Raw genomic sequence first — 15,345 nt, forward strand, 5'->3', positions numbered from 1 at the left:
CAGTAATGAAAGATTTTGTAGGTATTCTTTGTGTACAAAACATCTTTTTTACATGTTCATTTGTAGATGTAATCATTAACATTTTCATGTTAATGATTACATCTACGTTAAATTATTTTTAAAAGTCTGAGCGAAAAAAGATTGTTAGTTAAAATAATATATTTTAAAATGAAATTCAATAAAGTTAATTTAAAACAATAGTAGCGTAAAAAAGTTGATAAATAAAAAATGCAAAATAGCATTTTGGAACAATGTCAAATTAACGTGTAAATAATTGCATAAAATTACGCTTAAATTAATATTTAATGTTTTTTTAACTAGATATTTCCTCTAATGAACATGTCTTCACCATTATGACAAATTTTTACCGTGCAATGCTGATTTTGATTTTTTGGTATTTTGGCAGCTGAATGTTCGTGTAAAGCCCCATTATTGAGACTTGAAAAATAACTCATTGAAATACATCGATTTAACATAGTTTTAGCTGTTATTTTTATCGGGATTTAAAAATGTCCCGACAAAAAAATATATATGTATGAAGAGTATATATGTATGTATGTACCTACGTACATACATACTTCTTGTCATATTTCTAATAATACTATCCATGAAAACATTGATGGCAGTTTTTCTTTATACTATATTTTTTATGACGCAAAATCTTATAAAATGACTTTAGACTGTTATCTATTGAAGCCAAAATGTCAATGAAAATTAATTTGTAAAAATAAATTCTTTAAAATTTGAAAAGATGTAATTATTTATTTTGGTAATATCTAGTTAACTAATTGTTAAATGGATATTTTTCACTACCATACATTACAATACCTAATTAATTGTTGTTATGTATAACTATAAGTTATGAATATTTTTATGCTAGCAAGAAATATTCTTTAGATATTATTGATTATAAAGCCAAAATCAAAGAAGAATCCTTACCAAACTCACAAATTTAAACTTATAATAATACTGATTGTTTTTTTGTCATATCTTACTATAGTATATCATATCTTATTATATCTTACATTACACTTTTATTTTAGTGTTAATTACCTGGTAAAATAAAATGCAAGTTTTTAATTTAAACACTAAAGTAGTTAGAAATAAAAATTCTCGTACTTCAAGAACAAGTCCTGGATCTGCATTAAAAATTAGAAAAAGTAAAAGAAAAATGATTTGATTGTTAAAAGAATGCAAAATATTGGATGCAGGATGCAAAAAAGCTTTTTAGATTTTTTTTATAATTGTTAACAAATTTAAAAAATCTTTTCAAAAAGATCTAAAAACAAAGCAAAAATGATTTCTAATGACATTAACACAAATATATGATAAAACATTTACCAAAAATCTACTAACATTACAGTTTCAAGAAACAATATTTAATAAAATAAGTTGATTAAAATAAATTTATTAGGTTTTTTTTGACAGGAATATAGATATGTAAAAATCTGTTGAAATTTGTTATTATATGGCCTGTTAAAATTTCTTATTGTTTTGTCCTATTCAAGTTTTAATACACTTTTGCATGTAAAAAAAAACGTTTAAAAAACTATAATACCTGATATGAAATTGCTGTACATGCATCACACTTCATGTTTCCTGGGAGATGATTAGAAAATTGCTCCTCTTCAGTCATCTTTGGACTTTCAAAAGTTAATTTTTCTTGTCCAAAAATTGTTCCAACAAAAAATGTTAATGTAACAAATATAAACATTTTCAAATATCTACCTGAAAAAACAACAACTAATTGACAAAAATGTTTTTTTATTGCAAATGAATGTAATATAGAGGGTAATTGGGGACACTAAGCTACATGGGGCATTAAGCCCCATTTCCTTAGTTTATATAATAAAATGCATAGTGTTATTGTATGAAAAGAAAATGGAATAAGCATGATAGAGACTAACTAACCAATCAGGGAACTTTTCACGGCCATTCTTGGATTCCTAACCAATAGCATTCATTTTTAATTAGAATTGGATTGGTTTTTATCTCCAGTTTCCATTGAACTTGTTAAAAAAATTTAGCTAAGTTCTTGATTGTTTTGACTTGAAAATTTATTTATACATTTTGCATCTAAACTAAGTACTTTTTTTAACTTTTTAACTATGTGTGCGCATGTAATGTAACTATGTGTATATTTTATGAATAAGTTAAAATACTGATATTTGTAGAGCAAATGAAGGTACCCACCCAACATATGAAATTAAGGTTATATTATTATGATATCAAAAATTTATTGTGCTTTGATATCACATAATTGTCTCATTAAGATCCCATGTTGATATCAAAATAATAGTTAAGTATATTTAGCTGTAGTTGTGACATTATCATAAGATCATAATGAGAAACTATTGATATCATAATTACATTACTTTGATCTCAATTTTTGAATAAAAATTTTAATAGCATTTTTTAATCAAAAAATGAGATCAATGTGATGTAATAGTAATATCATTAGTTTTTCATGGAAGGGAAGGGGAGGGGGTCCAAAATTATATAATAATTAGTTAAACAAAGTTCTTTTTGTTTAACTAATTATTCTTAATTTTTTTTAAAAAGTTCAATAAACAATTCAGGTTTTGCTAATTTTTTGTGGTTGACCTTCTACTTTAATTTTTAACATTTTAAAAATATTAAAAAAACTTAAAAACTAGAACTCTTTGCAGCATATTCTTTGAGTGTAAAGTTGTGCAACTTTATGTCAAAATTTATGCAATTTAAATTTTGATTGGATAACTTAGGAAAAATAGGTCTTATCTAGTGTAAAAATTTGTTTTGATTTACTACTAGAAAATACTTTGCTATCAATTTTGTAAACTGAATTTAGATAACGATTAAAATGAAAGATATTGCAACAGGAAGTAACAAACTAATAAAAAAATAAGTCATAAACTAGTAAACAAATAAATCAAAATTAATAAACTTCTTTAGAAATTTCCCAGCAATAGACAAATTTTATCATACAAAACTGCCTTTACTCAGGGTTGTTTTTGTACTTGTCTTTAATATAGTCAACAATAAATTATATTTCAAAAAGTTAGTTAGAGTTATATTTTTTTGAACAGAAAATAAGAAAGTATTATGGGTTTGGAAAAAAGATACAATAATGAAACAACTGATGTATTACGTTTTTAATCAGGTTTTTGCAATTTATAAAACAATTACAAATAACATTGAACTTAAGCATCAGCGTGGCATTCATTATAACTGGCTTCGGAAATACCGTCAGTTACAAAAATTCCTTGTGGTAATATGCTTAAATATCCAAACAATTGTGAAATCAAGATTTAGGTAAATTAGAAATTTTTTGAAAAATGTGTCTCATTGTTAAAAAATTTAAAAATATAAAATACAACTGGAACCAATAACAGAAACAACTGAGACAGAACGGGTTAGCAAAAAAACTGTAAGCTTTACATTAGGCGCCCAAGAAATATATCTTAGCTTGTTTGAAATTCCAAGGCAGCCCATTTACTTGCGAATCAGATGTCAATAAATATATTGAAAAACAGAAAGATATGTTAAATGTCAAAAAATGATTGATGAATGGGATGTTTACTTTAGTAATAATGAAAAAATAGTAAGTCATTGCAGCAAAGATCCACTTTATTTAAAATCATAATTATTGATAAAAATATAAATAAAAGTCTTATTTCTACAGAAGAATAAGCTAATAATTCGAAGTTTTTACTTGGAAAGTCCTCACAACAATCCACTATCACCTTCGATGACTTTTATACAATTATTAAGGTGCTCCAAGAAGAACTAAGCATCTAATCACAAAGCACTGTGGGAGAGCAGTTTAAATAGGAAGTTTACACATCCTTCCTTTCTAATGTCGCTTATCTGATCAGAGCCAAAATCGAACCTCAGACCTTTTGATTCTGATTAAGAACTCAAATCACTGCAAAACAAAAGGAAAAATATTCACCACGGATTCTACTTTGATAATAATAATGATTTCATTTAGTTAAACAACTAATTGTTTTGTCAAAATAACCATTTTTATTGAAATTGAAATAGAAGGCCAAATATTTATAATAAAAAAAAGTATTAAGTAATTCAAAATCAGCATAAAAAATTAAGGAAAAGTGCTAAACTACACAAAATTCAAAAAAAGTTTAGATCACTACTTTTACTGATCACTATGTATATAGTCCACCAAATCAGAAAACTCCTATTAAGTAATTATGGCATTTTTAAGATTTTTTTGCGCTTTTTTTGTCTTTTATGACCATCTTTAATCCACCATTTTTTCTGCCACAAGTTTAATTGCAAAAGACAATCATAGAACAAATTTTGTTTAAAAAAATGTTAAGAATCGGTAAATCACATCCTCAGACTATTTTAGATCATCAAAAGTACAGAGAAAAAGTATGTTTTTTTTGTGGTTGCAAATGTCATATGAAAATAAACAGCCAAAGCCATATAATTTCTAAATTTCAGAGCTGTTTTTCAGATAATAACATTGCTGATGATCGATACCCTACTGGATTGTGTCCAAGGTTGGTATACTTAATGATTTTTAACTAAATAAATATATATAAAAAGTATATATGTCATAAACGTAAAACCATTCAAATAACTGAAAAAATGGATACCTTGTTGAACTCAAAGAAATAAGATTTGATAAATGAATCAAATCTCATTTTGCTTGGTACTAGCATATCTTTATCTTTTTAAGGTGTAGGGGTATAGTTGAAAGAACAAATGTTGTTGATCTCAGGCAGAAAATTAATTTTGACATTGACTGGTCAAAGGTGACTATCCCGGCTAAAACACGAAATAGGTAAAATGTTATTTTATTTGTATATCTGTTGTAAAGAAATATAAAATTATAATTTTTTATATAATTTCAGGAAACTAAAAACTTGCAGCTGTGAAACATGCAAAATTGCAAGAATGCAGGGAAAGATACCCAAGAAAAAATCTGGTATAAAGAGTTTTAAAATGCCAGCTATTAATCCGCGGTGTAGTTCTTGTCTGACTAAAGTTAAAAGAGGATTGCATCATAAATGCAATGAAACAACGCTCAGGTAGAAAACCTTTTTATAACTTTGATTATTTGACTGTGAAAGATTGTATACCATGTTCTATAGAAATCAAGCTCGTAAATGTAATTTTTTTCTTTCAGAAATAACATATCAGCGGCATCCGAATATCAAGGTATTAGAAAAACCGTATTAATTTGCGTTACTAATAGAGAGATAAGTGAAAGAAATGTGAAGAATAATAAATCAAAAATGATAATTTTAATTTAAAAAAACTTTTGTAAGCTTTTGAACCTATAACCTTTTTAACAATGTAAAGTTGCCAAAACCTTTTTCATTCAGTCTCCATAGTTTTGTAACTTATTTAGATGTCAAGGAACAAATTGCTTCTCACTATATTAAAGAAAAGCTATGTAGTGAAAGTGGTAACACCATTTCATTGAAGACAGGAGGTAGTAAACTGAAACTATCTATTGGATCTGAGAATACTCCAAAAACAACCAATTTTACCCACAAAAATCTTCTTTATATTCAGAATTCTCTTTCCTTAAGTAACCATCAAATGGTAAAACTTGCTAATATTATAAGGTAAAATCACAATACTAATACAAATTTAATTCTGCACAATAAAATGATGTGATATTTGGAGTAAAACTTATTATATAAAAAAATTTATAATTACAGAGTTGTTGAAAAAAGAAGAAACGCTGTAGAACATGGACTGAAAAACTGTGTCTCTGATTTGGACAGTTACCTTCTCCCATTATTTACCGAAGAAAATATTTTATTTGAATTTAAAAACAAAGATGATAAATTTTGAATATAAAAATATTACAGTAGCGTATTGCAATGATGTTACTCTTTTTGTTAAACTACTCCTGGATCTTAAATGTGTTGATTCTAAGAATCAGTTGCTAAAAATTACTGTTGACGGGGAAGTGGTTTTAACAAATTTTGTTTAAATATAGTTAATCTCAATGAAATTTTTGAAAATTATGGCAAAGTTGAAATTGATTACCTTAAAACAAAACCGGTAACAGCTTGCAGGTCTTTATATAAAGATGGTCTAAAAAAAATATTTAAAGATTCCGCAGTAAATGCTTCATTTCTTCTTCTGGTAGCTCCAGAAATCCCAGAAAGATATTTAATCATTAAAATATTATTTGAAAAATTAAATCTTGAGCACATTGGGTATGTGACATTAAACCTAGTCAAATTCTGACAGGTATATCTCCAAGTAGCAGTTCAATTCATCCTTGTTATGTATATGAGTGGGATAGAAGAGAAACTTGGACAAATGCTCAATACAGAACTTTCGAGAGCTGTCAAAACAACTATACAAAATTCAAAGAATCTGGTTCAAAACCTAAGTGTGCACAGCATTATAAGAATTGTATAAACCCTGATTATTACATGGAAACCCCTCTGAACTTCTTGTAGATAGACTTGTTTTACAGGAGCTTCATATAATGAAGGGAACTGTCAACCATGTAATGGATAACATGGATTTGGTCGGAAATGAATATGAAGAAGATTTACGAACAGTTGCAAATTATTAAGACTGGTCAGCATAGTGGAGAATTTAATGGAAATTCTTTTCGAAAAATTCTTAAAAAGTGGGAAGTCTTTAATGATAAGCTGCCAATTAAACTAAAGTCTTAAATGCATAAGGTTGTTAAATTTAGTTGTTGAGTCTTGCTTTGGATCCAGACTTGATGAAAACTTTCAAACTAATATCGAAAATTTAAAAGCCTGCTATAAAAATTTGATGTTGGAACATGGTATTACTTTGACACCAAAATTTCATATCCTGTTCAATCATGTATCTGAATTCTATAAAACAAAAAAAATGGGCCTTGGAGTTTATTCGGAGCAATCAGGAGAAAGTGTTCACTACCTCTTCAAAACTGCCTCGTGGAACCGGTACAAGGTGTCCGCAAATAATTTTAATTATGGACATAATTTAGTAAGGGCATTACACTCTTATAATGGAAAACATCTTGTTTCTCTTGGACATTTTGATCTAAATGTTGATATTTTTTAGTGATTCAATTCAAGAAAGAAAAAGCTTTTAATTTTATATTTGTAAGTATTTTAAGATTTAAAACATTCTGATTATCTGTTTATTCACTTTTAAACTATGTAATATAACACAATATCATATGTATTATTCATTTCCAATGAATTGTTTGTAACTTTTACAATAAAATTTTGAATGAAAACATGGCAGACCAAAAAATGGCACAAAACACTTGCAAAAAATAGCGCAGAATAAAATGCGCGAAAAAATCTTTAAAATGCCATAATTACTTAATAGGAATTTTCTGATTTGGTGGACTATATACATAGTGATCAGTAAACTATACTCTTTCAGAAAACGTTGAAATTAATTTGGACACAACTCAGAAAACCTAAATTTAGTTAAGGCTAACTGTGTAAGATTAATTACAAAGATAATTTTTGTAATTAATTTTTTTATCGTGATATAATTTTGCCTCTACTGATATATTTATATGCATGCATACCTTATAGAGCATCAGTAATATATATAACATAAGTAATTTATATAATGTCCTTTAGTATATTTTGAAGTTAACAAGTTTGACAATTACAGCTTAAACAGAGAAGTATTTAAATAAATTAACTTATGATGCAATGGTTTAATTAGTAATTATTTTTTCATTAATTATAAATTATATAAACATATATAAAAGAAAATCCATTAACTTTTTTTTTTTTTTTTCCGAAACATCTTCGCTTCCAACAAGGCTGCAAGCAATCACTAATTAGAGTTGGAAGTTACTGGAAGAGAAAAGATGAAGATGACAGACAACTTAAAGGATTCCAAATTATGTGAATCAGGAAAGCAAGATAAAGAAAGCGAATTCCAAAGGACTGACGTTCGAGGAAAAAAACTAGAGGAATAAGAGTTTTTGGAGCACACGAATGAGAAGCAACATTACGACCATATAATAATGGTGGGAGGTCGGTTGCAAGAGCAAGTTCAACTATGCTTACAATGCGTTTTTGCACCTTGTCTAATAGAGAAAGGGCATCATTAGAAGATCCGCCCCAGATATGGCAACAGTATTCCATACAAGGCCAGGATTGAGATTTATAAAGATTGAGAATAGAATCCAAAGTAAGAAAGTGTCAAGCTCGATAAAGAGATGCAACCTTAGCAGATGCTAATTTTGCAACCAATTTGATATATGGTTTCCAAGGAAGATCCGAAGTAAGAGTTTATCCTAGAAGATGAAGGGTAGATGACTCATCGTGTACATTACCATTCATAAATATAGGAAGATCTAAATTATTGCAATAACAATTAGCTGAAAAAAATTGAGTTTTATCTTAATTAAAGTTCACCAGCTAATGTGACCCCCATTCTGTAGCAGAAGTAAGATCCTTTTCAAGTTCAAACGCCCCCTCCAAGAAATCAGAGAGTGTTGGCTTCTTATCATGACAAGAATAAATGGTATTACCATCAGCGAACAATGTCAACTTATATGTGATAATATCTGGAAGATCGTTAATGTAAATAAAAAGAGTACCGGGCAAAGGATTGAACCTTGAGGAACCCTTGAAGTTACAGAATAAGAAGAAGAGTGCTGTCCATCGAGGACAACTCTTATACTATAATTGGAAAGAAAAGATACAATAATCCTAAAGATTTTACCAGATACACAGTAAGAAGAAAGCTTATGGAGAAGACCAGCATGTCAAACTTTATCAAAAGCTTTAGAAATGTCAAGAGTGATAGCATAAACCTCTCCACCTTTATCTAATGCAAAATAAAACCTATCGCTTATTACTGTTAGCAAACCAACTGTAGAACAAGAAGATCGAAATCCATATTGATGATTAGAAAGTAAGTTATTAGATTCAAGGTGAGAGATTAAGTGTTTGTTATTTAAAGATTCAAAAACCTTGCTTATGATAAGAAGATTAATGAGACAGTAGTTAGATGCTTTCCAGCAGGCTGGAAAACAAGACTCTGATAAGCACTTGTTGAATAGTTTTAAGAGTATAGATGACAGCTCCGGAGAACACTTCTGCAAGACTATAACAGGTATATTGGCTGGACCACAAGCTGTAGAAGAGTCTAGGCAGGAAATTACTTTAGATACAGAAGCTGGAGTGATACAAATGTCAAGCAATAGATAACCTGTTTGTCAGCAATATCAGGTAGACCGCAACTAGTGGAATCAAGAGATGATATTGATGAAAAGTTCTCAGCAAACAATTCAGCTTTGTTTTTAGGTGAGGTGACACAATCTGAACCATAAAAGAGAGTTAGAACTACAGATTCGCCCTTATTATTAATACTATTAAAGATTCTCTAAAAGTCACAAGAGCCTAATTTTTGTGATAAAATACCAGATTTCATAACCTGAGAATAGCGGGCTTTGGCATTAGACAAAACCTTTTTACAATGGTTTCTAGCAGTAATAAACAGACATCTGTTTTCTGGAGAATTGTTTTGCTCATAGATATGGAAGTAATGGTTTCGATGGGAAATAGCACAATGTGAGGAAAACCATGGAGAAGAGTGAAGTTTGACCTGGAATCGTTTGGAAGGAATAAAAGATTCCATGCCAGCCTGAATCCACGAAACTATCTAAGAAGCACATTTGTCAACGGGAAGACAAAAGATTTCTACCCAAGGGCCATCACAAAGAAAACCACGGAAAGAGTCCCAATCAGCTTTAAGGTAGTTGTAAGAGGCACAATGATAGGGGAATCCCGATGATAAAGAAGAATGAGATAATAGCTTTAGAGAGATCAAACTGTGATCAGAAGCACCTAAGGGTGAATGTGGGGAAACTGAGCACTGACTAGGATCAGAACAAGACATAAGTTGAGTAGAGAATGTAAATGATTCAAGTTGTCTGGATAGCAAGTTGGAAAGATGACTATTTGAGTTAGGGATTGAGAAAGGCAAAAATTGTGGGCTTTAATGCCTGCAGAGTCGTTGACACTAGAGCCAAGCCATTTGGTGTGGTGAGCATTAAAGTCACTGACAACAACAATATTAGCAGATGGATAAAGTGGGAGAGCTCGGTTAATATGATCAGAAATAATATCAAAAAGAGTGCAGTCTTGAGATGAAGAAGAGCGATATAGAACAAAGAGAAAGGCAGAGTAGAGTGGTACTAAACAAAAGCATATAAAAGAATAGTCTGTGGATTCAAACCTATTTTCCCGACAAATGGGTGAATTCTTACGAATGTAAATGTGGCCTTGATAATGCACACCAACAGTACAAACAGGGACACTATCCATGCGCAACGTGGCACTGTTAATACTTAGATATTTTCCAGCTGTTGATGGAACCAGCCTCACTTTGAGTTACCACAGAGTTCGGTAAACCTGACTACCAGCCAGCATCAGAACCATAAAACTGAGTTTTAAAGCTGTACTCTCATTAGAAGATAATAGAATGAGTTGCCTAGTCATAAAAATGGAGACACAAGTAAAACCCATGCATTGAGTTAAGAAGATCTAGCATTCAACATCCGAAACTGGAAACAATGTATTAAAAACACATCTGTGCCAGCCTAATAAATGAAGAAGGGGTGCGAGGCTGGTCAACAGATAGAATCTGTTTACCCCTTTTAACAAACAGAATTAAAATAAAATGGTCTTGCAGCAAGGCTTGTTAATAAGGAAGTTGTATTCTATTATTTTAGACATATGTAAAAGATAATGAGCTGCAAAATCTATTAAAAAAATTTATTCTTTAATTTTAATAAAAACTCCAATTTTATATAAAAATTAAATAAATGAAAAGTTACAACTTATCTTCTCAAAACTTTTAAAAATTTAAAAAGGAGGAAAAAAAATCCTTACAGTGCAATTTTCACTGTTGTATCACAAGAAGACCTGCTTTTATTTTAATTAAAACAGATAGGATGATGAGAAGAAATAAAAATAAGTACTTGAATTAAAATAGTATGTTTTTATATAATATTTTTTCGAGACTGTTGTATATATAGCATAATATTTATATATTATGAAATAAGACTATATAGTTAGTATATAAAGCTAAATTTTTATGTATTTCTGAACCTTATTATGAAAGTTCTTTTACAAATTAAGTAAATGAAAAGTTATAGGGCATATTTACATAAAATATTTATTTTTTGTTACAGTTTATTCTAATTTTATGATTATTGAAAATTTTATTGCTTTTAGTACTTTGAGATTATTATTTGAAAAAGTTCTTATAAATTTTCATTTAATGCATTAAACAAAAAAGTGTTAGAATATTTTTGTGTCTATCCAATATGACTTAAAGGAGACACTATCTTTTTGAGCAAATTGAAACACAAGTTGTGTCAACTGATTACAACTCTGCAATTAGAGTGACAGTTAGCCACAAATAGATCAATGAAATTAATTACCACTACTTACAGATAGTAACCTTGTATTCCGGGAGGAAACTCTTTGAAATAAAAGTATGTTGTAAAAATTGTTTTTATACCTGTAAAGTTTAATATTTAGAATTTAAAATAATATAAAATTTAAAGTAATTATTAGAGAAGCAATTTTGTTTTATTATGCATATTTTATCTAGCAGTGTAACTTAACATACTATGATTTGCCACAGTTGTATTTAAAATTTCATGTTCAATGTGAAAATTTTTTATTTAAATATCATTTTTTTTTTTTTAAATTTAAATTTAAATTTGAATTTTATTAATTTGAAAATATTTGTGTCAGTGTTATAGATAATTAATAAATATTTTTTATTCAGCACTATTTTACAAATTGTTTGAATACTTCTGTTTTCATGTCTATTATATTATCAAAATGATATCATTATCAAAATGGTATAACTATTGGTATTAAACCTCGTTTTTTATTTTATATTAACTTTTATACTATTTTTTAAACAAACATGTATTGAGCCAATAATGTTATTAAATAAAAACATCATAGTAAGTGACTGTAGTTGAAATTAAACTGGGGCCGGAAGCAAGCTTGATAAAAAATAGCCACGGCCAGGTTTGTGATTGCAGCTGCATAAACATTATTACATCCTAAAGCATACTTTTTTCATTTAAAATTCATGTTATATTTTATATATATATATATATATGCATGTATATTTATATATAAACATCATCATGATTAAAATGATCATTATCATCATCATCACTATCATCATCATCAAGCTTTAGCCTTCCTACTGTTTCTCTAATATAAAAAATCTTGAGCATTTTCTTTCCTCAACTAAAGCTCATTCATACCATATGTAATGTATTCTCTACAAGTTTTCTTACCTTTACCTCTACCATTTTCTCCTGATGCTGCTACCTCTCTACATATCCAAACCGATTTAATCTTCTCTGACAAAAGTTGTTCAATACAACGTTTTTCTAATCTGTCTAAAATTATGGGTCCTTTTCTTGTCTTGTTAGAATCATACCATGCATCAATCTGATCATCATCTTCTTCTTTGGCAAATACTACACTACATAAATACTAAAGTTTATACAAATATGTAAAGATATTGTACTCCAGCATCTAAATAAATAGCAAATATGTGTTTATATCAATATATATGTTTATTATGTATGCATAAATGTGGCTCTTATTTAATCTCCTGAATCCATGCGGGTATGGGAGTTTTTATTCCTTCTCTTTGGTTTTAAATTAAGCCTCATTCTACTCCACATTTTTCACATTTTTTGTGCAGTTGCTATATTAAACCGATAATCATTTTTCTCGTCTTTTTCAAAAGAATATCCTTATTGAGAAGAAATGTCTTTTTATTAGTAGAAGTTAAGGCTGAAGAGTCCTGTCTGATGCAAAGCTCCATTATTCTCAATTTACTAAATCTTATATCTTATCTTAGATATTAGGTTATAGAGACTTTTGGAAAATCTTTCAAAGTATCCTTAACTAAAGTCCGCCATTACATCTCTAAAGGTGAGTTTTCACTTATCCGTTTTTCGATGGGAACAGAGTAGGAAAGAGAAAAATAATCACATGAGCATGCAAAGTTTTACTTCTGACAAATTAAAACTTATAATACGCATACCCATATGATTATTTTTCTCTTCCCTTTCCAGTTCCCATGAAAAAATAGATAAGTAGAAACTTGCCTTAATTCATGAGTCTCATCTTATTACTTCTCCCCAGAAGATGAAAAGGGAAATATAAGGCAGAGTTATTTGCAAAGAACTTTTCCTCTAATTTAACTCTTGAATGTAGTGGACATACTTTTCCTGCAATTCCAGTTTAACTCATCATAGTCTAACAAAAGTGTTCTCCAGAGCATTCTTTAACCCTTGCTCAACAATTGTTTGGTGCTAAATAAGTGGTTCCAATATTTAAAAACTCTAGACCTCAGACCTCTCCAACTTTCCTATGACTTTAATACAGCAGTTAGATCTTTCTAACTGCAGTACTAAAGTCATCCTCAAAGGCCTATGCTCTACTTTATTTCTAGTAACTTTAGGAGTTCTATCCTTGCTCCTGTGAAGTTTCTTTTGATAGCTTAGAACAAGCAGCTGCTCTTTGATCTGATTGCTTTCATGTAACAGCTTGGAGCATGCAGTGGCATATGGATTTTAACTCCAACAAAACTCTAACAATATTTGGATAGTTATTTATTGCAAACAACTATCCAAATATTGTTGACATTCCTATATTGTGGAATAACAACCCTCTCACTTTCAAACAAGGTCCAAAAGCACATTGTAAATGTAGTTTGACCTGCTTTATTTGCCAAGCTTGAGTCACTATCCTGTTTTTGTAAAGTTGCATCTCTTTCTTTTTCTACAAATACTATCATGGTTGCTACTCAAACAAGCTCTAGTTTGATGAACCAATACTCAACTTGCTTGGCTTGTTATTCCACAAACTCACATCCTTTTATTGTATCTGTTCCTCCAGGCACATTTATCTATCTAGTTTATTTCTTCACACGTCAACAAAACCTCTAAACTCTCACCCATCTTCATGCTTTCCTGAATCATACAAGCTACAACTTTTAAGTCTTTAGTTAACTCTTTCCTTTCTCTTTAACCTTATTATTTGTTTTCTAGTAATCATAACTAAATAATGGTTGCTTGCAATCTTGATAAAAGTGAATTATCTTGTTAAAAGTGAAAAAGCCCATTTGCAAATTTGTTGAAGGGCTCCTAAATATTGCAAATGAGCCCCTCTAAATTTGCTGCCCCTCCCCCCAATTTGGGATGTTTGGGGTAGCTTACTACAAAGTTATATGTTTTTAAAATAAACATATTTTTAATAATTATAATAAATGTGAGTTTTATTAATAATATGCCAATGTTTGTGCATTTTTTTTTTCAACATCTTCACTTCCAACAAGGCTGCAAACAACCACTATTTTAGTTGGAAGTTACTGGAAGAGAAAAGGTGAAGTTTATAGAGCAAGCTAATGATCGACAGACAACTTAAAAGATTGCAAATTAAATGAATCAGGAAAGCAAGATGAAAGAAGTGAACTCCAAAGAACTAAAGCTCGAGAAAAAAAATAAATAATAAAGCGAGTTTTTGGAACACTTAGGAACAGTCACAGTAAAAGGATGAGAATTAATTGATCATAAGAATGAATTTTAGCAGATGGCATTGTATTTGTAGAAAAAGAAAGAGAAGCAACATTACAACAATGTGACAATGATTGGAGGTTAGCACCTTGTCTAAAAGAGAAAGGACACCATTAGAAGATCCGCCCCAAATATGGCAACAGTATTCCATACAAGGACGGATTTGAGATTTATATAGATAAAGAATAGAATCCGGAGTAAGAAAGTGCCAAGCACACGATAAAGAGATGCAACCTTAGCAGATACTAATTTTGCAATGGATTTGATAAATTATTTCAGAGAAAGATTGGAAGTAAGAGTTAATCCTAGAAGATGAAGGGTAGATGACTCATTGAGTACATCACTGTTCATAAATAAAGGAAGATTATTGCGATAACGATTGGCTGAAAAAAATTGGGTTTTACCTGAATTAAAGTTCACCAGCCACTGCGAGTCCCACGCTGTAGCAGAAGTGAGATTCTTTTCAACCTCAAATGCCCCCTCCAAGCAATCAGAGAGTGTTGGCTTCTTATCAAGACAAGAAAATGGTATCTGTATGGTATGGTAAATGGTAGTATCATCAGCGAACAATGCCACCTTAGATGTGAGATTATTTGGGAGATCATTAATGCAAATTAAAGAGTATACGGCCAAGGATAGAACCTTGAAGAACCCCTGAGGTTACAGGATATGAAGAAGAGTGTTGTCCATCGAGGACAACTTTTATACTACAATTGGTAAAGAAGGATTCAATAATCTTAAAGATGTTACCTAATAAACAGTAAGAA

The 15,345-nt window shown here is 29.7% G+C and overlaps 1 protein-coding gene across 2 annotated transcripts in view; it reads right to left on the reverse strand.

Annotated features, from left to right (window-relative positions):
* LOC100210976 (marginal zone B- and B1-cell-specific protein) overlaps nt 1-15,345 on the reverse strand; it is a 38,288-nt gene that overhangs the window by 20,289 nt on the left and 2,654 nt on the right. For both annotated transcript variants that reach the window (XM_065796031.1, XM_065796032.1), the window contains exon 2: nt 1,559-1,728. In XM_065796031.1, the coding sequence (XP_065652103.1) occupies nt 1,559-1,714 (156 nt within the window). In that variant the 5' untranslated portion in view covers nt 1,715-1,728. The remainder of the gene's footprint in view (nt 1-1,558; nt 1,729-15,345) is intronic.

The sequence above is a fragment of the Hydra vulgaris genome, chromosome 04 (genome assembly GCF_038396675.1).
Source record: "Hydra vulgaris chromosome 04, alternate assembly HydraT2T_AEP".
NCBI lineage: Eukaryota > Metazoa > Cnidaria > Hydrozoa > Anthoathecata > Hydridae > Hydra > Hydra vulgaris.